Below are 25,540 nucleotides of genomic sequence, written 5' to 3' on the forward strand. Positions count from 1 at the left end.
AAAGTACGAAAATGCATACTTTCTATATAATTTCATAGCTTATAAAATCTTTACCACCTCTAACTGTCTAAAAACTATTTGGTTTCTGATTTATAACTCTATTTAGAGTGTGGCAAAACATGCCAGGTCTAAGCAAATCCAACCAGTTTGCATTCCACAAAAACCACACAAAAAATACACCAAAGTTCAAGGCAAAATCAATGTCCACGACTATAGGTAGTGGCTATAATTACAGTTATTGCCCGGCCATTAGCCAAAAGCCCCTTAATTGATATGCAAATATGGAATCATAAACGATTATATGCTATTATTGCCCCGGCCATAAAGCCACGATGAAAGCAAAAGTGTTACAGGCTCCGATGAATTCTATTCCAATGCCAGACATTGAAATGATTTTCACAGTTTCAGATCGTTTTTCCATGTTTACAAACAAAGTGTTCGGCGCGTGGTCAGCTAAGCTTTTTTGTTTTGTTTTAAACTAAATAAGAGAAACCCCCAAGAAAGAGCAAGCGATCGTTTTGTGGGAGCTTTAAAAGCTTTTTACGCTTTGCGAATGCTCAGCGTTAATATCCGCTCAGTCGAGTTTCGCATTTGATTCGCAGAAGATCGGTAACGGAATCGCGTGTGCTGGCCATATCTCTGTATAATAAAAAAGCCACTGCCATCGATATGCGTCGAATTCGTCGACGGTTATGTTAAGTGCCTAAAAATCTATATAGAAAAAGCTGTGAAAATAGAAATCAGCGATAATGGAGTTGACGCTGGTCACGTTAAATTGGTTTGATGTGATTTCCGTGGCGCTGACATTTCTGGTGATATTCCTGGTGCAAGTGCTCAACGTCTATTTGCATATACTCAACGATAAAGCCGATAATGCCAAGTCGACCGATGTGGTTGACAAGGCACCCGCGAAAGAATGTCCGATACTGGAGTCACCCGTCTCACCGATAGCCACCTCGCCACCAAAGTCTCCAACGAACTCCAATGGCAAGCTGCTGGAGAAGCAAGCCAGTCTGCTGGATACCGATAGGTAAGGCTTAACCCTTTGTTTTCACAACACGATTCTACGACCATCTGACAGCTGTGCATTGTTTTAATCATCGTATAAATGTCCATTAATGGCATGTCCGACCTTTGGCATAGTTTAGATTTACAGTCAACTGTGCGTATACGTGATAAGATAGCGTATACGCCAGGAATGTTTTATTTTTAAGGCTTTTCAGGGTAATTGGTGATCGAGTTCACGACATGCATTATAAACATGTTAATTTGGCGGACAGATATTAGATAAGAAAGGATTTTTATTTTTGCCAGCAGCGGAAGGAAGTTATTAAAAGATAGCACTTGTTATCTTGTTTATTTTTATAGAGGAAGTGGTGATGGTAAGGGGCTATTTAAGTCATAATTTGGATTTGATTCAATGCTTGCTGTCCTTATCGAAATGTTATTTAATGTTTTGTAATTTGTTTGCTTCATTTTTTGCAAGTCCCCCCATTATTCTCATGGCTTGTTGTTCTTGTGTTTCTGTTACATTTGTTTGCAGCGGCATCTCATTGAGTTCCATCAGCAGCACCTGTGCGTCGAACCCATCTCCGACATACCGAAACTCACACAATGGTTTCCACACTTTCCCCTCGCACACGCTCAGCTTCGAGACCCTGGGCGATGAGTAGTAAGTACCCAACACTCACTCTTGTTAGCGGATTATTGGTAATTGAGTTAACCATAATTAACAATTAATACCTAGCCACGAGGATGAGGATACACTGTCACTGGAGAATCTGTTTCCGTGCGACCAGACCGAGATCTATGCCTCCAAGAAGATCAGCTTCATAATTGATGAGCTCATCCAGACGGAGGTGAACTATGTAAACAATCTGAAGAAGGGAATGCTGAACTATGGCAAGCTGAAGGACGTGGAGGATGTGCCGGAGGGACTGAGTGGCGAGGCAAAGCAGAGGCTACTGCTGGGAAATGTGGAGGAGATACTGGAGCTCCACGAACAGGAGATTCTGCCGCTGATGCTGCGCAATCAGCGGGATCTCAAGGGTCTCTTCGATGAGTTTGCCGTACACTTTGAGGTGAGTAAATTAGAGAGAAACGCAGGGGAGACTGTGTGGGTTGGGTCCATTAGCCGAAACTCGTGTCATTTAGCCAAGTAGCCGTTAGACAGGTTCCGACATCCCATCGATCACCAGTCTTTTGTGTTCTTCCGTAGGCACTCCAAGCTAAATTCAACCTCAAATATTTACCCAAAGCAGAGTTGATAAAAGTTTTGTTTTTTATTATTTTGCATTTTTTGTGCTCACTTGACACCTGCTATTGCTGCTTTTAAGATGAGTGACGGTTTCTCGTTTCTTCATTACCTTTTTGCTTTGTCAAGCATTGTTAAATTTTGTTGGATATTTTAAAAATATTATTTTTAGTCCGAGAGACTCGTGTATAAATGCAAATGAAGCCATGTGGGTTATGCAAACTGCTTAGGAATTCCAATTGGGCTTGAAAATAAATGAATTATTTTTATTATATTTAATTCTGTGTAATATATTTCTCTGCTCACACCTCGGACAAGAATTGTGTGTCAGCAGGTTCATTCATATGCCGCGGCGTGCTTCGTATAAATTAAGTTAATGAAAACGCCAAAAAATAAAAAGATATATGTACGTATTGTATTTAGCAGCGGATGACGAATGGGGGGCTTAGTGAAGTCCCCAGCTGATAAGATTGAAATAATCACCAGAACACAATAATTATAAAGAACAACAACGACACAGAGAGCTGGCACTCAGTTACGAAAATCGGTTAGAAATTGCTAAAGCAAACAGACTTTTTTATGTCTGGGCTTGGGCTTCATTTGCCGGCAGCTGACGTCATCTCTGTGGCTGGGAGAGTCGCACATTTAGATATATATTTTTTAGCTATAGAAATCCCCAACAAATCAACATGAATTACACTGCCGGGGATCTCGTTAAAGTGCTCTGTTTGGGAATGATTTTTCGGACTCTCTGCGCGGCGGCCATGTGGCCATGTCGGGCCGAGTGTTGACAAACGCAAATGATCAATTTAAATTGAAATTGCCGGAGGAGGAGAAGTGGGTTTGTGTGGAATTCTCTTATGTCATTCTGCAGTTCCCAGAAGTGCCCACAGCAGATAAGGTTTAACTTTCTGTACAGTTCAGCAGGCAGACTGCAGAACCGTTTCCAAAGCAGGTAACATTCCTGTTGAGCTCCCCGAGGATTTGGCATCTTAATGCTCGACAGACATGCTAAGCCCCCAGAGATCTGATTTATGCTGTTTTCATTTCTTTATATTTTGTATCTCTCCTCTCTGGCAACCACTTGGCATTATTTCTTGTTTCCTGACTCACAGGAGCACAGAGCTAAAGCGATAATTTGGCTAAATATATATCATAAAAATGTTCAAAAAAGATTTGTTTATACATATTTTCCCAAGTTTTTTTTGCTTATTTTGGCAACATGTTGTATAAACAATAGACGCTAGCACAGGCAATATACAAAACCATGTTATGAATTTACCCTCAAACTCGTCGCCTGCTAATGGAGGCTTTTCACAAGTTAAATTGCCAAATCGATTAGTTTTGACACACGAATATTGATGTTTTGCGGCTGAAGAGGCCTAGTTTTGATTAATGTCAGGCCTTGTCCAGCCGGAGATCTCGCATCCAACAAATGCCAGAAGAACGGGCCATAAATAGAGTCGCCTTCATTTATTTATCGGCTTTAAATGGCCAAGAACAGGCAAGTGACAAGCGTGTCGATTCTATTTCGATTTCTCAGGCGCAAAATCAATTAAAAGTTTTAGGTTTCAAATGGCCAAGGGGTCGGGGATTTCTCAGATTTGAGGCAATCGATTTGGTGGCGATCACAATCGTTGATGTTTAGCCATAAAATAAACAAACGCAGATGATTTTGAAGGGGCTGTGAATTGTTTACGAACGCAGAAAAAATGAGAGCACTTTTAAATAATTTATTGGGTTTTTTCTGGCCTTTGAATTAGTTATTATTCTTTATAGATTTATATAGTAAATCTAATTTATGTGAAGCTTTTGTTTTTAAAACAAATTAATTTGTATTTAAAACCAATTGATCATTGTTTTAGTATTTTTCCTAGATAATCATTTAAGCGTCCGAATAGAAAAAAAAGCTTGTATAAAGGCCATTATTTTGAAATTAAAACCCATCAAAAACCTCTCCGCCCATTAAACTGGCTGAGATTTTGGCTTGATTTATAGGACAGAGTGTAAACTTGAAATAGACTTGCTATATAATTTTAAATTCCCCAAATACTGACACCAAATTGCTAAATTAAGGGGAATGCATTGCGGATAGGAATTTCATGCTAATAAAATATCCGCCCACCGAGCAAAATTTCGCAAGATGCAAAAATAGATTGTCACCTTTGGCCGCCAGACTACGACAATTGTTTAACGCAGTCATTTGTCCGTCCAAATCGCATTAGACATGCAAAACATCGGGGGCCCCGGGCTGGAATGGGGGAGATATTATTATGGCTGAGCCCGCAGAGAGATGATTATCATATCATCTAAATGCAGAACTTCGAGTTCTGATTCCGCACCCAGGCGTAGCTAATGAAATTAAAATGGAAAGGAAATCGTTAGACAAGCAATTTTCTTTGCAGTTTGCACTAGTTTCGGAGTTTCGGGGTTTTTTGGGAAAACATTTGCATTGGCACTGGCCCCCCGGATAGCGACAGGAATTTCAAATTTTCGCTCTGGCTCTGTCAGGGTTTCCTCTGAGCTCGAACTCGGTGTTACGTGACTTAAATGCTTAAGAAATTATGATTTCGCCAGCAGGCCTGTACACCCATGTGTTTGTCTAGCACGATGTATATATCATATATATATATCTCAGCGAAGTGCGAAATGTGAACGAAACTCGTATGAGATGGAAGCACATGGCTTAGACACAAAGGTTGGCCAAGTTTGGCTGGGGTTAAGATGGGTTAAGACCTTGTTTGGCTTGAGTTGGGGTTCGTTGTGATGATGTGTCTGGCTGGGGCTTTAATTAAGTTAAAAACATCTAAAGTGCAGCTTTTATATTTATCATCTAATATAAAGTCTTATTTACTTTTGTTCCCTTAGAAAAATCGCTTCTATTGCTATGTCAGCTTCACCATGGGCAAGAAATCCTCTATGCAGCTGCGACAGGATCATCGGGAATGGTTGCAGGTTAATATAATTAAGAAACTCTTCTAAAGATAACAATTTTATTAAAGTTATGTATTCTTTAGACCTATCAAACTTCAATAAAAGACAAGCTGGGCATCGACAGCTTCCTAGTTCAGCCCATCCAAAGACTGACCAGATATCCGTTGCTCCTGCAGCAATTTATATCGGTAAGTATGGGATCTCATTTAAATTATTTAGTAAATTATTAATTAAAGTTTTTTAATATTTTCAGGAATTCTACAAGAGTGGAATTAGCTGCAAGCCTGTGCTAAGTGCGGTTTGCAAGCTAGAGACGCGCATGAGACGCGCTCTAGATGTGGTCAACCAGGCCGAGGAGATACCCAATATAGAGGAGCTCAATGAGGTGAGAAGTGACCTCTTTAGTTACAAAGCTTTTCAAATAATATTATTAAATATTTTCCCCAGCTGGACCTCCTGCAGTTGGGTAACTTCCGCCGCTCCACAGAGTTCGATGCCCATCACTTTCCTACCCGCAAAAAGTATCGCGCCAAGATCTTTCTCTTCGATCGCAGCCTGGTCTGCACCGAAATCCGTAAGAAAAGGCTGGCCTTCCGGCAGCACTACCTCTGGGAGAATGTGGAGCTACAGCGACCCTTAGAGCTGGCCACCTCCAATGCCAATAAGACCATCAATCTGCTAGTGAAGCAGCAGGAGGGAGGCAGCAGTAGCAGCTCTAGCAGTGCTTCCAGCGGCAAGCGGGAGGAGTTCTCCTTTGTGGCCTCCGAGGCAGCGGTGGTGAAGCAGTGGCTCCAGGCCACCCACAAGATCATTGAGATCGCGAGGAACGAGCACGCCCGCAGGAATACCTTTAGTCTGCCCATGGATCTGGTCATTGGAGTGGTGATCTCCATTTGGCTGATATGGCAGTACTTGTAGAAGATACCGCCACCATAACCTCCTCCTGTTCCTGGTGACCACACCCCACCCCACCCAACCCAACCCATCCCATCTAGATTGTAGATATCTAAGAATAAAGCTAAGTTATTTCGTAGTCTTGAACTAGTGTGTAGTTTCCCCGGTGTTTGTCCGAGCGTAAAATAAGCTTGCTGCAGTCGCTTGACAAATATTTATGATAAATTGCCTTTGCAGTGGCCAATCCCAGTCTTGTCTTGTCTCCGTTGTCCTTGCAGCAGAATGTAAATAGCTTTTCATCTTTTTCGCCAGCCAAAGCACATGGGGCATACACTGTGTGTGCTTTGCTTGCGGCAGCCACCGAAAAATTTATGACAAATCTATTTATTTAGAATTTATGACGGCCCCGATGCAGGAAGCCTTCCAACCAGAAGCCAAGTCACGGTCTAAGGAAATCTAATGAACCGTGTCCGAGAAAAAGATGTGGATATGAAGAGCTTGACAAGCTGACGAGGTTTTTTTGGGAGTGTGTTAAAAAGCAGTTTGCAAATTTTTAAAATGTGCGAAATTTCATATTTGAGGGGAGTCTATAAATAGTTAATAAAAAATAAATATTGGGAGTATTGCTGAAGTATTTTATATTTTTAAGTCTGGTAAAGTTTTCTTTACAATAAATTGATGCTAATTTATCTGTTGACATTTTAAGAATAAATATTTAGTAATTCTAAATTGGGTGGCTGACTTAATAAAACACTTTTAAAATTTTAATTCTTTTAAATGTTTATATTACCAATTTTTTAATATTTTATTTTCGGAATATTGAGTCATTTACTCTATTAAAAAACATTTATAATATTTATTAACTATTATCTTAATTCATAACAATATTTATTTATTTTACCCCCTTAAATATGCCTTATATTTCCTTAAAACCAGCCTAAAAGTTGTCCTCTTGAAAGGTATTATTCGCCCAATATAAGCTCCAATTTCCCTGATGGAAGGCCCACTGTGTGACCCAGTCTTCGATTTGAATCAAAAACTGATTTCCCCCATTAGATGTCCTGATTATCCGGTCAAGTGATTGTAACAAAAATCAAATTCGTTAAGGAAAAATAAGCCTTGCAGAAAGGCTCCTCCAGAGCCAGTAAAAATATAGAGATAAAACCGAAAACTGCACTAATGAAGTTAAACAGGACACGAGGGGAGGGACTAAGGATGTGTACCATCTGGCCCTATATGCATTTCCGTGGGTGTGTGCCGGGGATGTGACAAAATTTGCACAAAAGCAATTTGTTAAGAGGGCGAAAAAAAATATATATAAAAAATAAAATGGGAGAGAGACTGACTCCCTTGACATCCCAAGGATATTCAGGGAGGATGCCATGTGAGTTGCTGTCTAAGCAAATTTTTGTTGGTACTTTTCATACAAGTCTATGTGCTCACTCGCTGGCTCTGCTCTGGCTGTTGGTTTATTATATTATGTCATTTATGTTGGCATGCCGCCATCGCATCCGCTTGTCGTTTGCTCGGGGGATAAAGGATGTTCCAGGGGGGCGCCAAGGATATGAGGCTAAAGGATAATGCCCGTGTTCTTACCAGGCAGCTTAAGTGTATTAATGTCTGTCAAGTAGTTGTCACAAAAGTGACGTGTATGCAAACGATTTGACATTTTTATGAGCCCCCAAAAAAACACGCTGGAAAATTACAAAATTTTCCTAAATTTGCTCTCCCAAGTCTTTACGCTCTGAGTAAATATATTTCAATATTTCTGGGCCATTGGCTCTTCGGCTCTTCTTTTGTCTATGCCCCTCACGTAGTTGGTTCAACATGCTCCACATGTTTTTTAAACTAAATGCATAATTTCGAACGCAAGAAAAAGCGAAGAAAAGGAAGAATTTTTTGGCAATAGAATTGTAGAATGCCAGGGGCATAATTTATTTGAATTTCTCTTTCTTTTTTTTTGGGACACGTTGCTGGAGCAGGGTGGAGCCGGAGGACAGCAGCAAATTTGCCAAGTAATTGCACAAATTATTGCACGTAGGCGGGCAACACATGATGATGGAGGAACAGATGGCACCGGGGAGATATGGCATCCTCCAACTCCAACCCATCCTCCCCTTCATGCTACATTAAATTAACTTGACATATTCGGAAAATGGAGGTGGAAATGGGGCAACTGTTGGGGCCACAACTGTTGCTAATTTTTGCTTAATATGCCCCACACACGAGCCCAGATCCTGCTGCTCCATTGGACTTGTGTGTGCGTAACCAATTCACGCCCCAGCGACAGTTGCTCCTCCCACCCAGCCCAATATATACATCCCGATATCTGCCAGGGGTTTATCTAGCCATGTAAATGCAACACAACACTTAGGCACGCATCCAGCACACATCTTCATCCATCCGTCCGACATTTGCCGCCTCGTCTCTGGATTTGCGAATTCGTTTAGTTCTTTTGCTTCGGGTGCTTGAAAAAGTTCAAATTTCCAGCTGCGAAATGGCACGTGAAACAATGTGCTCCCCCCGGACCAGAGTTGGAGGGACAGTGGGGCGAGAACGCACAAAAGGTAGAGCAAAATGAGTTTCCTCAAAAAGAGTACTAAAGAGTTCTTTAATATTGTTTAACTTTAATAAAAGTACAGGTTCATGGTATTATTTACTTTATGTTAATTAATATATTTTTTGCAAAAAATTAAATATCCTACCACATTTCACTCTTTACTGACGGATTCAGTGGGGCAGTTGAAGGCCTTACCAAAAGATTGCAGATTTTTCACCACCTGATTGAGCCTCCTGGTGTCTCTAGGCTCCGCCTCTCCTGAGTAAACTTGGGCAAAGTTCAGAAGGAACAGCTGACTTAACGGCAACTTGGTGAAGCTCGGCTGTTCCTGGCTGAACTTGGAGTCGTCTCTAAAGTACAAATTGTAGACAGTTTTAAGGGCCATCACATCGAGCTCACGATCCTCGGTCGAATGCAAGTCTGTTTTATTGAGCCAGGCGATAGGATCGTCGTGATTCAGCTTTGGTTCAAAGGAGCTCATCATCGATCCCTTGACTAACAGTTCGTGGGGCACAAAGCTCTTCAGAATCTGGCGGGTCAGGATAAAGCCCAGCAGACTCACCTTGAAGACATCGTGCATTTCGGGCGTAAAGAAGGACTCCTGTAGGATGTCAATGGGAAGGATAACGGTGTTCTTAAACACCAAGGGTTCCAAGTCGCCATTGGCATATTTATCGTTGGAAAGCAGTAAAAATTCCCTGTCCTTGGGCACCTGTCCATCCAGTTGCTCCAAGACCTTTCGATTGCGGTGCTCCAATACCTTCAAGTGCATCACAGCAAAGTCCAGCTCACTAGATTCCAGGTTGAGGTTCCAGTAGAAGTCGTTGACAAAGCGTCGCTGATTCTGAATATTCGGTAGCTTTCCCACAGTCAACTGCGCTACTTCGGACGTTAGGTTCAAGCGGTTGCTCTTCAGTTGGCCCAGGATGAGGTCGAATAGCCGCTGGACCTCGTCATTATACCGCTGAAGCTTTCCCAGCCTGAAGTAGAAGTCCTTGTAGAGCAGCTCACTTGCGGTTTCCATGTTAAAGGCCACAGCCGCGGCACACTTTCGGGGATCGCCCTCTGCACCGCTGCCATCCAGGCTTCTCAGATACCGAACGAAGCTTACCATCAGGTAACTAGCCACGGTTTCACTTTCGAATTTATCCATTAGATCCTGCAGTCGCTCTAGATATGCCATTTCAGATGTCTCAACCACGAAACTGGAGTCGAAAGAGCTGCCGAAAGCGATGCTAAGGTAGTTGCCCAGGGATAAGCCCGTTCTTACCTCGAACTCTTCTATGGTCAAGTTGGTTCGGTAATCATTAAGCTCCGCCAGTTCATTTATATTTCTCTCGAGGACCGTAATGTCGCGGGCCAGAATTCCAGCTCTCTTCCGGGACACCCCAAGCGTGATGAGCAGGTCCTTGGTTTGCTTTTCCGTTTCGATTGTGTGGATATTCTGTTTTCCAATGAGCACCTTGAACTCGCCGCTGTCGTCCCCGCTTAACTGTACCTTCATTTCGATAAGCAGCGTGTTCAGTCCGAAGCGTCGCAGCCGAGCCAGAGTCTCCAGCCACTTGAAATTCCCCTCGGGCCACAGGCTGCCGGGGGGTGTAAGATGTGGCCAGGTGAGGCCCCTTCCTGGAGGCACCAATCCGATGTAGTGCTTCCACGAGTGCGTGAACTTTGGAGCTGTGAGGCAGGTATTGTAGAAAAGCCACACCTTCTCCTCCAAACTGGATGGGTCCTTCAGAACTCTATATTTGAGTCGATCAAACACCTTCTGCATTCTGTCATTGGTTTTCCGTTTGACTAAACCATTGAAATTGTAGGTCTCAGGTTCGAAACTCATATTTCCGCTGGAGAATTTTTGGAAATCGTCGCAGGGATTGGCGGTGTTGTCCATGCGTTGAAGTATTTCGTTCAGGGCCACCTCATCGGGACTGGGTTTGTGGGCTGCCGCAATTCCGAGTAGCAATAGCAGACATATAACACGAGTAATTGCCTCCATCTTCATCGAGTAACTGAGTAAAAAGCTCGAAAAACAGCCAAATTTAAGCCGGTGGCTAGGCATTTGATAGTGATAGAGATGACCAAAGGCGACCTACGCACTGATAACCCTGGCTTTGACCAACACGCGTTTTGGGCATAATTATTAATCAGTTTATAGATTAACAAGAAAGCAACTATACTTATAAGTTACTCTGTGGATCTTTCAAAACTGAGCATAGATGTGCCTTTATTTTGTATGTCGGAGCTCTACATCAAGTAAAACCTTAAATGTTAAGTAAGACCCTACGACAATTGCAAGCTTCATACTCATTTTACTGTTTAGTTTTTACTAAATAAATAAAATATTTATTTGGGACAATCTATTTTTCACCAAAAAGCTGCTCATCTTGTTCCACTGTCCCCGTTACGGTGGAACAAATCAAGCAGAGCGACAAATGCCCATGCGAATGTGTGAATTTGCCGACGATGACAACTGATAAAAGATCGAATTGCGCATCTGAATCCTGCGAGAGTCCCAGGACACGTTCCGCCTGGCAGAGGGGGAGGAGGAATGCGAGACCGAGACCCTTAAGACCCCGGGTTAGGCATAATGCCGTATGGCATTAGATAAAAAACAAAGGCATGTAATTTTCGGGGCATGGCCCAAAGCCGCACAACGAGCAAACGGAAACGGAAGCGCTCGATAATCGCCCAGAGAGTGCAGCGTCATGAGGGTTCAAGGATGAGGTTGCTCTCCTTGATGCCTGATAATGCGGGGGCGGAAAATCACGTAGGGCTACGGGGGAAACACTTTCACACTCACCACTCACACCCACACTCCCAAATTGATAAATGCTCTCTGTTAAGTGGCATGTTTTTTGGGTTAAATGCGGTGTAAAATGGGAGCCAGCACCGTAACCCCTAATGGCATAATAACCTTGCGCTGGAAAAATGCAGAGAAATGTTTAGTTTACTTCCAACGATTGTTTGGTCTTTACAAAAATTAGAAAGAGAATTCAAGGCAGAGTCTAATTAAAGCAGCTACTGGTCATGCTTTCCTTTTTAAATAGATTATTTTGTTGCCATTTTTCTCTGCGTGTAATTGAAAGAAGTAAAAGCCAAGAGCTGAGTGACAGTTCAGTTAGCAGTCGGGACAACAAGTCACAGCACCTTGAAAGCGTCAACCTGGCCGGGTTGACGCAAATAAATCGCCCATCGTTGCTGGCGCACCTGACACTGTCAACATATGCTCTGCAGCACCAAATTCCTGGCTTTCCGGCAGGCCTTGTACATACATCTTGCTTACAGGGCTCCAAATTGAAATTTAAAACGAGAAAACCAATAAAAAACAAGTTACAGACGCCACCGACGGGCGGCAATACAAATTGCACTGACGACAGCTGAAAGGCCATGGAGTTAGTTGGGGGCCCGGAAAGCGTCCAGGAAGCAGCCGAAACCACCCGATCCCAAATGCAATTCGCGCCCGGGACCAGCATACAAATGCCTTCAGCCAAAGGATAATATAATGCACGTTGTTGAAGAATAATGGTCCTGCCAGAAGACAACGTCGCCAGCGTCGTCCAAGGGACTAAGCATGTCTGCCATCCCGAAAAGAGGATGGGCCTGGGCCTGCCTCCAGGAGCAGGCAGCAGATCCCGTGGATCCACATAGCGGACAATAACGATGCCGGCAACGGCAATGACAGGCAATTTTAATAGAATCCACCAGTCGACGAGGGGAATGGGGGTATACGGTCTTAACTTGGTGCGTGCCTTAACCTCGACTCCGGGGGACACACGAACAGCCGAGACAGCTTCAATTTGCACCACCAGCCTACGAATCCTCGATGAACCGAGAGTCCTTTCCATGGATAGCAAATAAAGGGGTCTAGGGACCAAGAGAATGGGTGGTTTGATTTATTCGTAGCTAAAGTCAACAATCAATATTCCAAGTTGAGTAAAACCTGTTGAAAGCAATCATTTTTTTAAATTTGGTTGAGAGTTTATAATAAATTTTTGGAGATACAGAGATCACAAAAGTTATGGTTATTCAAAACAGTATACTAATTATAGTGAAATTTAAGGATATTAAGCTGTAACCTTTTCACTTTTAGTAAAGAGTGTTCATAATCTTAAGGTTTTCTCTGTAAATCGTTTGAATTTTCTATTATGAGAGTAAGTTTGTGTACATACATTTTGTGTTTGTTTCTTTTAATGGGTGTTTAAATTCTCTCTCAGAGGATCGTAACTAGATACCAAAGTTTGTAACTCTTTCAATCTTGGATTTCAATGGAAGGTAAGGACAACCACAATCAGATCCTTGGGTTGGTTGCATTTTGGTCTCTGAAACGCCGGAAACTCTAAAAGATTTCTGACTTCTTCGAATTTCTCAAGCTCACAGAATTCGATTCTCCTTTCACTTAATTTCCCCACCTTCCAAAACCAACCTTTGCTAGGGTTACTTCCTGGTCTGGTCCCAAAAATCTTTGTGAATAAAATGTTATATAAATTGTTCCAAGGCATAAAAATGATAATGTCCATTTGCGGTCGAGCCAAATTCATTTATTGCGGCTGCCGAAATATCTTTTGATTAGCCAACGGAATGGCTCCGGTTGCATGGCCATAAGAATCCAGGTCATGTAGCCCGCATATAAATCCCAGCAAATTCATGCATGACCCATAAAAGCGGGGGACTGGGAGCTGCGAGCCGAGAGACTGGCACTTCACGGCAACACGGAACATATTTCCTATTTATGACTGCAACTTTCGGTCGAGTCCGGGCGGGGTATAAAAATTTCAACACGCTTACACAAAAATTGCCAATTAAGCGCATTTATGACTGCAGCGCAGCGGAAGTATGTGTGGCATGCAGCTAGGAGGAAGCAGGATGAGGAGCTACCACCCCTCGATAGCAGCAGAAGAGCGAGTGGGTCTCCCTGTAGAAACAGTGTCTGGGCCCATAAACATCCTTAATGCGAGAACGTGTGCACTCCGAAGACGCTCGCCAGGATTATTAAGAAACAATGAAGCCGGGACGCCGCTAGAAGCCATAAAAGCGGACACATAACGCCCGGTTTATGGCGCAAGTTAAAACCGGAAACTAAATAGTTGACACCGCGCGGACATTGACCATTGGATTACCGGGAATGGGGATGCAGGCCAAGAACGAGGCGGAGACAGAGGCGGAATTCCTCGTAAAGCTCTCGGGTCAATGACGAAAACATAATTTGTAATTTGAATTTGCTTCGTGTTCGAGCATAAGCAATGAGCTCTCTGTGTCGTCCTTCGTCCTTCGTTGCTGTTTTCTTGTATAAGGCATATAAGGCATTCCGTTGGCGTTTCGGTTATGGGCGCATATAATACTTTGGAATAAGAAATCCTGATTTGCCGGTATAGGATTTCTTCTACAACAAATTAGAGTTGCAGGAGAAGATTTGTATGGGTTTCTTAAAGATTCATAGATATCCTTCTTCCATTTGAATCCACAATTAACCTGCAAGGAGTTACTCAAGTAGCTTTTTTCTTAAAGCAAAAATTATATTAGAGTCCTAAGTCTTGGGCTTAGCTTTTGGCCTTGCTGGAAAAGGTATACGTAACGTTGACTGATTTATGCGCTTATCATGCAGGCGTCGCCGCCGTTTTTATGTCCTTGTCGTCGCCGTCTGTCGGCCATAAATGTCCTGGCCGGAGTCCTGGTCGCAAATTTGCCATTTTAATGCTTCTTGGGTTCCGCTCCGGCTAGCGATTTTCAATTTCTCCACACATACTTGCACTCGTACCTGCGAGGAATGGCTTAGGCCCATCCTTTGATGTGACAGTTTTTCATTACGCACAAATCCTTCGGGCATACACTGAGTCGGTCGTCACATTAAAAAAAGGATGCTGACTAAAAGCCAAAAACACACACAAAAAATAATAGGGGGAAAGAATAAAAGTCGTAAGCAAACACACGAGCAGCACTGGCAGTCTTAGGAATTTCATAAAAATCGTTTGCCAGCTTATCGCAGCTTTAAGATGTCTGCATGTCCTGCCTGGGTGGAGTACGCCTGGCGGTGTCCTTTCTGCCCTGCGACACTTTGGAAGTGACATTATGCAACTTTGAGCGGCACAGCAGCGGGAACTGCAGCTATCTAAATTACCCAGAGACATCCGGCATGACGGCAGGACGTTCTTATGCGCTCAAGGATCAACAGGAAACGCCCCAAGGAGTCTGACTAGCTCCATGTGTTGCATTTGGCTTTCCTTTTTTTCTTCCTTCTTGTTGGTTTCATCCTTTTTGGCGCTGCAAATTTCATTTGGCACAGGAAGGAAATGTGAGGATGCAAAGCCAAAAAGGGTCCTGGATAGACACAGATAAGTTGAGCGCAGGAGTCGCCAATTAATGCGTCGTCCTGCACGTGTTAACGCTCGCCCACTTCAGATCCTGGAGCACCAAGTGGCCGTCTGTCAAGGCCAAAAGTCACGTATTTCTGGAATTTAAGGAGTGAAAAAAATAGTAAATTCACAATGAAGACTTGGTGGAAAATGGTTTCTAAAAAGGTACGAGTAAGGAAGGACTTTTTTCACACCAAAATTCAAGCTACAGTAGTAGAATAGTTTAAAAACAAAAGTAACACAAACTAAACGAAGGCTATACTTTATTACACATTCGCCGCACGTGGAGGAACACGAGGAAACCTTCCTATCTCGCTGTTCATTATCATTTGCAGCCGCGTGATCACTGGCACCATCATCTGGAGGCCCAGGTGCTGCTCCAGGGTCTGGGCAATCTCCACGCGCAGCGCCTCCTCCAAGGACTCGCTGACATTACGCTTCTCGACGATCTCCACCTCCGGCACCTGTAGCGGATATCTTGCCGGACAGGTGAAGACCAACTGAAGGGCAAAGCCTACACGGATCCCGGATGCGGACCCGCCCTCAACATAGTTCATGGTGGCGAGTGGCACCTTCAGCTGGAGCCTTGGTCGCCGGGAGAGGACCAAGTAGGCCAGGCCCAGATAATGCATTGTCCGCACCTCATTCTCCTGCAAATCTGCGAAAAACCGTGACGTCCTCTCCGCATCCCAGTTCTCCGGCAGATCTCTCCTGGCCACTGCCCCTTGTACTCCTCCTAGCATCCTCTGCGTCATCCTTTGCTTGTAATTTGGAATTTTGCCTACTATTTTTTTTTGTTTTTTCTTTTTTTTTTGGAATTTTGTTTGCTTTCCTCGGATTGTTATCTCTGCTGCGCCGAAAATAATTTGAAATGTAATGCCAGGCCATGTCGGTAAGCCGAGATTTGCATAGTCCCATCAACGCAATAACAGATGGATGAAAGGGACTTCTTGAGGCCTATCATAAGGCAGGAGATCTCAAGGGAAGCAGGAGACGGGGATGAAAGAGGGAAGGACTATGTGGAAAGGTGGATGCTCTTTCGGAATAATGTTATATGAATATAAAGCTGTACTGATATATTAAATTACATTAATAAATGGGTATTGTTGTTATATGATTCCTGATTTATTATTATATTAATGAGTCTTAAAGTTCAATATTTTTTATGAAAAAAGAAGCATGGTGGTTTCTGGGGAAGGGAAAAGAGATCAAGATCTCATTACTGCATAGTTATATATTAAAAAGGTAAATAATAAAAATATTATTTTTATATTTTTTAAATATGTTTCAGGTATAACTATTTATTTATTATTATTAAATACAAAACAATTTACCATTAGTAGAGATATTTTCATTTTAAATGCGACATTTTCGATAATTATCTTTCGATATGTTATATATTATATTGAAATCGATATTTTGATCGATGTATTAACTCGATATTTCCTTTTCGATATCCCTAGTTATAGCTCCCTTGATACATAAACAAATTAACTGATATAGTAAAAATTTTCAAGAAAAATTCAATTTAAAATCACAAGCCAAACTGATAACTAACTGAAACACCCCTAACAAAGTGTATTCAAAATAATTCAAGTACAAGTATATTTACATAGTGGCATGAATATGCTCCCATAAATACCCTCACCGCAAATTGAGTTTGTTCGTTTGGCTGATTTGATTTGATTAGCCTAGATTTGCTGGTCTCAGTGCTATGCAAATTAGCTGTGTGATTATCGCGAAAATTGGCAAACACACGCACCGACTTCACACCCTCAAAAGTAGAAGAAAGTTCCCTGGGCGGAGCGCCCCCTTAATAGTTTTCAGCTTCAGACGTGCGTGCAGATTTCCTCTGCACTTGGGAAATCTTCCACGCATATGAGTAACCTTTTTTATTAGTCCTGCGAAATTTGCATATTAAAGCAGTTTCAGTCACGTGAGCGGCAAGGATTCCCTTTGATTTTACACTCCAACGCCTCGGCATAGTGGTGGCTCCCTCCTAATGAGCAAAAAGATGAAGGAGTGTGAACCAATCACAGAGCAAAGGGGGAAGGTGTGCCTTAATCAGGAAGGATTGAATAATTTTGATTACCCCATGGATTAGTGGGAAATAAAAGATAATAATAATTTGAGTTGAATTTTCATATGCTACTTGAAATTTTTTACTAACTAAAGAGATTAGAGAGAGAGTATTTATTAGCTTGATCTCTCAAGTAATCTTAAATAAACTTCCTAATCTTCTTCATTCAAATAAGAACCCTTAAAGTTCTTCTCTTGAAGTAATTATCCTACATTTTTTGAAGTGCAGTGGCCTTCCTAATGAGCGAAAAATATGATAGAGTGGCCTCCTCTTATGTTGTTCACCTGACTGTCAATCAACTTTCAATAAGCCAGCCGGCGCTACTTCAATCTTCATTAGGGTCCCTCGTACGGCTAGGATGATGTAAGGCCAAAGTCCTGCGAATCGAACTCACTCAAACATGTTGCATTGCCCCTACAACAGGAGCCGAGTGTCCTGCGATGTGCCACCCACTTTGCCGCCCGATTTTCCGAGGCTCTATTCGGCTAGCTGGCGGTTGGTTGGCTCTTCGTTCCAGGACCAGCTCCTAGCCAGCATGGATGGCAACGCCCCAGAACGTGACCAAATCGCATTCGGGGCGTGCACCCCGAATAATAGGGGAGCGGAATGAATTCTTCTGTCTTCCGCCTGCTGGTTGCTCTGCCTTATTCCCTGGAGTCCTTGTCCTTGCAGATTTTTCCTCAATCTTGTATTGACTTTTTGCTGTTTGCTCGCCGGGATTTGGATGCTCCCCCGATTGGCCGGGGGTTGGAGTTGTTCTTGTGCTTTGTTTTTGAGAGCTGCCTGCCTTGTGGAAAGTTTTTGTGAAGCACTTGTTTACGATTTGAAGTGCATTTGCTGGCGGCGGAGGAGTGACTGTCATAATTTGGGGCTCCATCGATTGCGATCTCTCCACCGGCAAGTGTGAAAAGTTTTCCACTTGGAGTCGGCAAATCTCAGCTGTTAAGTTCTCCTTGGTTATGCTAATGAGGCAAACTTTGCCACTTCGATCGCTGGTGGTTTCTTGTCTGCTCGTATAATTGAAAGTTCTGTCTGTTTTTTATTCCGCTCGGGCGAAGTTAGTAGTGCCCTGCGAATGTACCAAGGTCACTCCAGACCCACCCAAAATGTATGGTGGGAAGACACACCCCGTGTTGAACAAGCAAACTCCATCCAATGATAAGATATATCGAAGTTATTCAAAGGTTATAAGAGGCCCCGAAAGCAGCATTGCCGGATGAGAAGAGCGACTGCTAGCCCGGAGGCATGAAGTACTCGACTTTGCTAATTCTGGGCCTCATTTTGGCCCTCACTCTTGTTGGGGAGGCGGCCAAGACCAAGTCTAAGAAGGTGAAAAACAAGCAGAAGCAGCAGGCCCAGAAGGAGGAGGTACTGCCCTTGGCGGAACCCTGCCGATCTGCCAACTGTAAGCTGCCCGACTGCCGTTGCTCGGATGCCGTGCTGCCCAGGTCTAAGTTTCAGGGCAAGGAGAGCGAGATTCCCCAGGTGAGAAGGAGCAGAGCCTAAAACCAAGAAAATATCTTTATATTTACTCCTTTATTTCTACAAAAATCATCCTTAGTTCGTGACCATAACCTTTGACGATGCAGTAAATGCGGTAAACTATGCCCAGTATGAGCTGCTCTTCGAGGGTTTGATCAATCCGGATGGCTGTTCGGCCGCCGGAACCTTCTTCCTGTCCCACGAATACACAGATTATGTGAGGGTCAATGCCCTGTACAGAGCAGGTCATGAGATCGCCCTGCATTCGGTGACTCACGGCGATGGCACCGATTACTGGCGCTCAGCGGATGTGGCCACCGTGGAGCGAGAGTTCGGAGCCCAGTTAAAGATGCTGGAGGCCTTCGCCAAGGTTAATCCCAAGAGTATTCAGGGCATGCGACTGCCCTTCCTCCAGATTTCCGGAAATAACACCTTTGAGGCGGCACGTCGTCTGGGCCTGAGCTACGACAGCTCCTGGCCAACGCAGCAGTTTAAGGACCCAGCCATGTGGCCCTACACCCTGGACTATCAGTCGAAGCAGGACTGCCAGATCGGTCCCTGTCCGGAGGCCTCCATACCTGGCCTGTGGGTTAATCCCATGGTCACGTGGACCGACACCGAGGGCTATAGCTGTTCCATGATCGATGCCTGCGTCTATCCGCCGGAGGACAAGGTGGATGCACTGTTTGAGTGGATGCTGGAAAACTTTAACCGCCATTATCAGGGCAGTCGAGCTCCCTTTGGTATGTATCTGCATGCTGCTTGGTTCGCGCGAGGACGCAATTATTTTGGGGCCTTCAAAAAGTGAGTTTATATTTATTTATAATATTTAAACAAATATTAAGTTAATTTAATAAGTATAGTTAGTTGAAGAGATGTTTCCGCGATCTGTATGTATATTTCAAATGTCCAAAAGTATGCAAATTTTTTTCTTTATATTTCCACAGATTTATTAACCATCTGAATACCTATCCGGATGTTTATTTCACCGGCATTTCCCGGATGCTGGAGTACGTAAAGAAACCCGTTCTGGGCGCACCCTTTAAGGATTGTCCTGTGCTTCCGAAGGCAGACTGTCGTGCCGTCCAGTGTCATGTCCAGAAGCTGTCCACCGGCGAGGAGCGGTACCTAAATGTCTGCGACAAGTGCCCCGTCGTCTATCCTTGGCTGGACAATCCCCTGGGTCAGCAGCTGTAAGCCCGCCGACCTTTTGCCAATAAAGAGAGTACACAGAAAATAAAGAGTGTGGTTTAAATTCTAAATGAAAATTTAGAAAAAATAAATAACAAGTAATTCATTGCAAGCATTTATTGACTGTTTTTCTCAGGTTTGTATATATTTCTTGAAACAATATTTATTGTTTACATTTTCCCGTTGATACCATCAATGCCTTCCGAATTTATCCTTTGTGTGCGGTTTATACAGAAACTTCACCATGTTTATGCAAAAAGGGGGAATAACCGTTGACATTTTCCCATCTCTAAGCCAAAATTTACATACACCTCCGCACGAAACGCGCTGATAAATGAGCTGAAATTATGTTTCTGGCCGTGAGACGCTTAATTAACTCATTCAGCGGAGCAGAGTGGCCCCCGAGTGCGGTCATATTTCATGGGCTCTCGGTGGAGAATTAATACGGCCGGAGCTTCCGGACCCATGCAGCGTTCTGTTTTAGGGGTCCTGTCAATGCAGCTGCTACCTGTAAATGACGTTCGACCGACCGTCTGGGGCTCTGGGCTCAAACGCTGTTGATGCCTTCGGTTGCATTTTTGTTAATGGACCTCTAACTAATGACAGCCTCCGGGCTGCATATCAGTCAGGAGATGAGTCGAGGAATGGGGATCCTGCTGCTGCCCTAACTCCTGCTCCTGTATCTGCTTCCCACTCCTCTCCAGCCACATTTTGCGGTTGCTGTCGCAAATTATGTATGCGGTTAGCCGGACCACCTCGTCCCTGGGGTAACGTTGGGCTAAAGCGGAGGACAGGTTAGACATGGAAACGACCACAACATATTGGTTGATAGTTGACCAAAAGGAGTAGATGTAGGAAGCTGAATGTGCGAGGAAATAGTGGGTGTAGGGATTCCTGCAAAAATGGGCTTCACTCAAGGCACTTAAAAATAAACCCAGACGCAATATTTATCTGCGGTTGAACTAAGTGGAAAGTAAGGGAACTAATCAATTAGAGTGTGGGTCTCGGGAAAAAACACCTTAATGAGTTTTACATTTAAGAGAAAAAACTTTAAAATGTAGGTTTTTTTTAAGATTTAAACATCTAAAATCCACTGTTGAGGTTTTCTGTTATTTTATTCACAACTCTTCGCACTAGACACGTTTATGACAATGTTTGTTGGCCAGGATATAGCCCTCGGGACAGTTGGCCTCCAGGATATTGTAGGGCTGCACCTGCATGGCTCCCTGGGAGTCCCACGTCGATTCCATATTCAGTTTTGAGGGTTCATTGGGACCAGTTACATCGATGACGGCTTCCACAACTTCGCTGTCCGTGGCCAGAGTTCCCGCGAGTAAATTGCTGCTGCTGATTACCAGTAGGCCAAGGACGAGCAGGGAGAAATTATTCCACAAAGCGGATGCCATACTATTCCAATGATAGGTTAACTTTAACTGAATCAAAATCACATTTTTCTGCTAACCATTTCGACTCCGATCTGGCCAAGACAATTGTGAAAGTAGTTAGTGGCTTATAAGGCAACCCACCAGCTACGAGGGCCCTCGAGTCCGTCGAAGGTTGCCCCAGCCAAATCAGATCTGCTTTGATAGATTTCAAATTGCCATTTCTTGGCAGGAAATACATAAACAATAAACAATAAGCAAACAATGAGCAGCCGCCGCCGACTGGCTAGCTTTTATGGAAATGAAGAAAATGCTTGAGAAAATCGCAACAAAAAGTGAGCAAATATTTGCTGATTACTTTCCGAAACTTGCACTGATTAACAGCCGGGCAGAAGGACTATTGTCCCAGGACCCCTCCCCTGCAATTAGAGATTTTCATTCCACCCTCCTCTCCAGCCACTGTTTAGCATAAATTTTGCATTCGTGGCAAGGGGAGAAGCCGAATAAGGTGGCTGTCATAAATAAATGACTCTACGAGCCTTTGGCCCTGCCTCAGCTGTCTGTGACCTAAACAGGCATTATTTTAATGTACTTTTATGCGGTACACAGCGAAAAAAATAAGGTCCCCTGTATTTAACCCACACACATACATATACAGATACACCCAGGGCCAAATGACATTTTTATGTTTCAATTTTCGTTTGCCTTTTCTTTTTCACTTCGCGAAAATTATGCCCACCACCCAAGGACAAGCACTTTGATGATGATGATGTGGGTCCTGGGTCCCGGGTCCTGGGTCCTTAAGCATTGGGGAGGCTTCTGGTTCCTGGCTGGTGTGCCTTATGTGGTTTCCGCCTGCCGGCTGACAATAGAATTGTCAAAATTATTCGCTCAAATTGCTGACATTTATTAGGCAGTTTACGGCTCGGGCTCAGGTTACTGGGTAGAAAGTCACTTAAGGGATGAGATGATATAAACTGGGGAACTTTTTTAATGACATCTAATCATTACTGACTCTTTCGAGGTTTTAAATATAGAGAAGTATTGGTAAATTGTAATTACCAAATTATTAGTAAGGCTTAAACCGAAGAAAATGTTATTAGTTGTGGAAAAGAGTCCCCATTGTCTCTTAATGTGTGACAAGCATTCAAAAGGCTTTCAAGAGACGTGATAAACTAGGATTTTTTTATTGAATTAGTTATGGATTTTAGCTTAAAACTTGTCATGCCGTATTTTATGGAGCAAACTATACATTCAGAAAGTGCGATTAATAACATTCCTTGATTATTATATTCCAGATAATTTCTTGAGTTCACAATTAATCACTTTCTGTCTCGGAATGACCTATCCCATTACCAGTTATTTCCGAATACCTAAGATTATTCACTCCGGTATTTATTCCCTTTTAAGAAAACCAAGTATCAGATGCAGTGGGTGAGCCTTGAAATAAATATTCGCATTGCGGTTATTCGACCGTTTCGCTGATTCGCTGATTAAAATTTTTAATTATGTAAGAGCTTTTCAGTTAGCTCCCGTGTTGTAGGCCTTATCTGGGAGCAAACAAGCCCGCACACTTGCCGTAGAACTAACGAGCTAATGACTCGGCTCTCTTGGCGCTGGCCTCTCGAGCTGAATCTGAAGCCGAGTAGGAATCTCGAAACTGAATCAGAAACAGAAACTGAAACCGAACGGAGACCGGTGGGAGAGATTCAGTCTCGAGTGCGATACTGGCCAGCGTGAACGTGTTTACTTGGGCCTTCAATTGCAAAAGCAACTTTTTACGATTATGGCCATTATACGGCGGCTTCCCTGGCCGGAGCTGCTGTTTCTGTTTGTCGGTGTCTGGTTGTGTCTGGCATTGGAACCAAATGCTGCAGCTCGGTTGCCCAGCGATCGCGTTGTCTTTCCCTCGGAGTCACAGCCCAAACTGGAGTCCCGTCTCAAGGAAATCGATCGGGAAATGGCCGAAGTGTCACGTCTGACGAATGTCAGTCTTCTCATGGTGCCCCAGGAAGCCAAGAAAAGCATGCCGAGAATGGCCAGTACTAGTATAGATACCGGAAGTGAAAAGCCACCAGCAACCACAACCGGAAAAGGGAAAGAAGAGATCAAAAAACCAGCTCCGGAGGGGAGTAATCCTACTACACCGAGAAACCAAACCCGTCCTTCCAGCGAATCCAAGGTGATAACCTTTGGCAGCGAGCCGGAATCAAATAGCCAGCGTCCCTGGGACCAAACAGAGGTTCCTACGACCGTCAAGATAAAGGTGGTGCTGGAGCCAAGGATAACGCTGGAAACGACACGAATTTGTCCGGAGGGCTTCACATTGAGCGCCACCCATTGTCGCAAGAATGCCTAGTAAAAAATGGTTTATTAAATAAAATAATTATAATTATTATAATTTATAATTTTTGTTATCAACTTCTTTTAAAATTAGAGTTAAACATGATTTCCAAAGTCTGTATTCTGTTAAAATTAAATTTTATCAGGATTCGCCAAATTCGCATTTATATAAGTATTTGTGAATATTTTATGTATTTTTGAACTATTATTAAATCGGTTTTGATGCATATATAATTTTTGAAAAAATGAGATCAGTATTCTGCTTAGTATAATACAATTAAATAATAAACTTAAACGAAATGAGTTGACAAACTAAGTAAGTTTATCGCATATTTGAAAAGGAACAAAAGAAAACCTTTTATCGAAGCCCAATTTCGCTTTTTCTGATTTTTGTCAGTGTAAACTAGTGTACCAATATACATATATATATACCTTAAAAAGCTTTCTGCTGCAAAATATTGTTTGGGAGAGCTCAAGCGTTGTTTCGATGCTCACTTTTGAAAGCTTTTTAGCTTTGAAGATTATCGTCAGGGCAATCAGCCTCTGAAGAATCGCCGAAGCAATGTGGATCTTACCACTTTGCTGCTGTTGCTTTTAGCAGGATTTTTCACCACCCTCGAGACAAGATCAAGGTCCTTTTCAAAAAAATCTCCCCAAGGAAACGCAGTGAACCCAACGACCAAAGCTAAGCCAATCTCCAGCGAAACCGAGGCTCCGTTTAATGGAACCTTTATTACATTGTTCGTCATTCCCAAAAAAATGCAAAATAGGACTCACATTGCAAGGAAATTGTTGCCGAAAGCTAGCTTATAAGTCTGAAGACTGACATGGGAATTGAAAAAATCTATTCTATTTAATGTAGGAAAAACTAACTAAACACACGAATATCAGATATCAGTATTTGTATTCCTCAAAAATAACAATATAAGGTAGCTAACATCGGCTCGCCGAAGTTTGTATACCCTTGCAGGTGATAGATAGTTGAGATAGACTCTGCTGTTAATGCTAATCAAGAATATCTATACTTTATATTGTAAACGTGATAATTGTTTTTAAGAATATAAATCCGATGCTTTATTTAAACTTTTCTCCTCGAGCACGAGCCACCGAATGTCGCGGCGTCGTTTCTTTTCCTCTACTTATACCTTTTGAGGCGTAAGCGAGATAGGTATACATACATATTTGTCCCTTAATGCTAGTGTGCGAGATAGACAGAGATGACAGTCTTATACTTAACTCTAACGGGGATTTTGTCTTGTATAGCTCTTCAATACAATGGGCTTTATCCTGATTCTATGCTAATACAATGTACAGTGGGCCTTATTCGTATCTAGCCTACCACAACTCGGCCGTCCTGACTAGCTGATCCCCTGATCATGGGTTATATTACTTATTTGTATATTTACAATGAATAACAATTTTTCTTATATTTATACATATTTACATATTATTGCAGTTTGCCGTAATTTTTTATTGCTTAATCATGCTTTTTCTTTTTGCCTATCCAATGCTTAATATTTTGAATGCTCCAGACACCTTGGTAAGGGTTACGGGATACCTGAAAACCTTCTACGTCCTTCAACAAAAACCTGTCGTTTCTTAATACTTTTGAAATTACATATGGACCCTTATTTTTTGGAATTAACTTTCTAGAAACACCTGCTGTGCAGTCGAAATTTTTCACCATCACATAATCTCCTTTTTTGTATTCAGATGGCTTTCTTGCGGTCTTATCATAATGCTTTTTGTTATACGCTTGAGTTTTTCCTTGATTCTTTTCTGCTTCGGTTCTAATTTTCTTCAAGTCCCTTTCTTCTGGAGTATTATCTATTTCTTCTAGTTTTTCTTTTAACTCGTCCACAGTTTTTCCTCTCTGTTCTAAGCCAAAAAGCACTTTGCTTGGGGTTTGCTTGATACTACGGTGTAGCGTATTATTTAACACGTGTTCAACTTTATCTATTACTGTGTCCCAATATATACCTTTCTCTGGTTCTATTAGCTTCGCTATCATTGGACCTAAACTTCTATTGACTCTTTCAACCTGCCCGTTAGCCTGAGGTGATCCAGTTG

At 42.8% G+C, this 25,540-nt stretch overlaps 6 protein-coding genes across 11 annotated transcripts in view; 3 read left to right on the forward strand and 3 right to left on the reverse strand.

Moving 5' to 3' along the window:
* Positions 1–578: 578 nt before the first annotated feature.
* Positions 579–6,850, forward strand: LOC108077964 (rho guanine nucleotide exchange factor 25). 2 transcript variants are annotated; one of them, XM_017171504.3, is made up of 7 exons: positions 579–1,030; positions 1,544–1,672; positions 1,748–2,081; positions 5,123–5,209; positions 5,272–5,376; positions 5,442–5,573; positions 5,636–6,850. In XM_017171504.3, exons 1-7 carry the CDS (start codon positions 750–752, stop codon positions 6,104–6,106), a joined length of 1,539 nt encoding a protein of 512 aa, XP_017026993.1. In that variant the 5' UTR covers positions 579–749; the 3' UTR covers positions 6,107–6,850. The 2 variants fall into 2 exon arrangements, with proteins under 2 accessions (XP_017026993.1, XP_017026995.1); XM_017171506.3 differs by lacking the exon at positions 1,544–1,672.
* A 1,943-nt stretch (positions 6,851–8,793) lies between these two features.
* LOC108077941 (membrane metallo-endopeptidase-like 1) lies at positions 8,794–10,638 on the reverse strand. The gene has a single exon (XM_017171479.2). It carries the CDS (start codon positions 10,636–10,638, stop codon positions 8,794–8,796), a length of 1,845 nt encoding a protein of 614 aa, XP_017026968.1.
* A 1,869-nt stretch (positions 10,639–12,507) lies between these two features.
* LOC108078053 (uncharacterized) lies at positions 12,508–15,870 on the reverse strand. 4 transcript variants are annotated; one of them, XR_011444573.1, is made up of 3 exons: positions 15,255–15,870; positions 14,758–15,087; positions 12,508–14,679 (listed from the first exon to the last, which is right to left on the reverse strand). XR_011444573.1 is itself a non-coding variant. In XM_070284440.1 (2 exons), exon 1 carries the CDS (start codon positions 15,745–15,747, stop codon positions 15,259–15,261), a length of 489 nt encoding a protein of 162 aa, XP_070140541.1. In that variant the 5' UTR covers positions 15,748–15,870; the 3' UTR covers positions 12,508–15,087; positions 15,255–15,258. The 4 variants fall into 4 exon arrangements, 1 of the variants encoding a protein (XP_070140541.1); XR_011444572.1 differs by having other exon boundaries at positions 12,508–14,692; XR_011444571.1 differs by having other exon boundaries at positions 12,508–12,582; positions 12,812–15,087.
* A 2,431-nt stretch (positions 15,871–18,301) lies between these two features.
* Cda9 (Chitin deacetylase-like 9) lies at positions 18,302–19,864 on the forward strand. Its single transcript, XM_017171531.2, has 3 exons — positions 18,302–18,557; positions 18,634–19,358; positions 19,502–19,864. The coding sequence occupies exons 1-3, from the start codon at positions 18,318–18,320 to the stop codon at positions 19,749–19,751; spliced, it is 1,215 nt and encodes a 404-aa protein (XP_017027020.1). The 5' UTR covers positions 18,302–18,317; the 3' UTR covers positions 19,752–19,864.
* Positions 19,865–20,878: 1,014 nt separating this feature from the next.
* On the reverse strand, positions 20,879–21,679 carry LOC121502905 (uncharacterized). The gene has a single exon (XM_070284238.1). It carries the CDS (start codon positions 21,149–21,151, stop codon positions 20,879–20,881), a length of 273 nt encoding a protein of 90 aa, XP_070140339.1. The 5' UTR covers positions 21,152–21,679.
* A 1,148-nt stretch (positions 21,680–22,827) lies between these two features.
* Positions 22,828–25,540, forward strand: part of LOC108078030 (uncharacterized) — a 291,179-nt gene continuing 288,466 nt past the window's right edge. Inside the window, exon 1 of one of the 2 annotated variants that reach the window (XM_070283911.1) lies at positions 22,828–23,485. In XM_070283911.1, the coding sequence (XP_070140012.1) occupies positions 22,914–23,485 (572 nt within the window). In that variant the 5' untranslated portion in view covers positions 22,828–22,913. Of the gene's footprint in view, positions 23,787–25,540 lie in introns of those variants that run through there. The other variant, XM_017171590.3, reaches the window with a different exon arrangement.

This window comes from Drosophila kikkawai, chromosome 2R (assembly GCF_030179895.1).
Source record: "Drosophila kikkawai strain 14028-0561.14 chromosome 2R, DkikHiC1v2, whole genome shotgun sequence".
NCBI classification, from domain to species: domain Eukaryota; kingdom Metazoa; phylum Arthropoda; class Insecta; order Diptera; family Drosophilidae; genus Drosophila; species Drosophila kikkawai.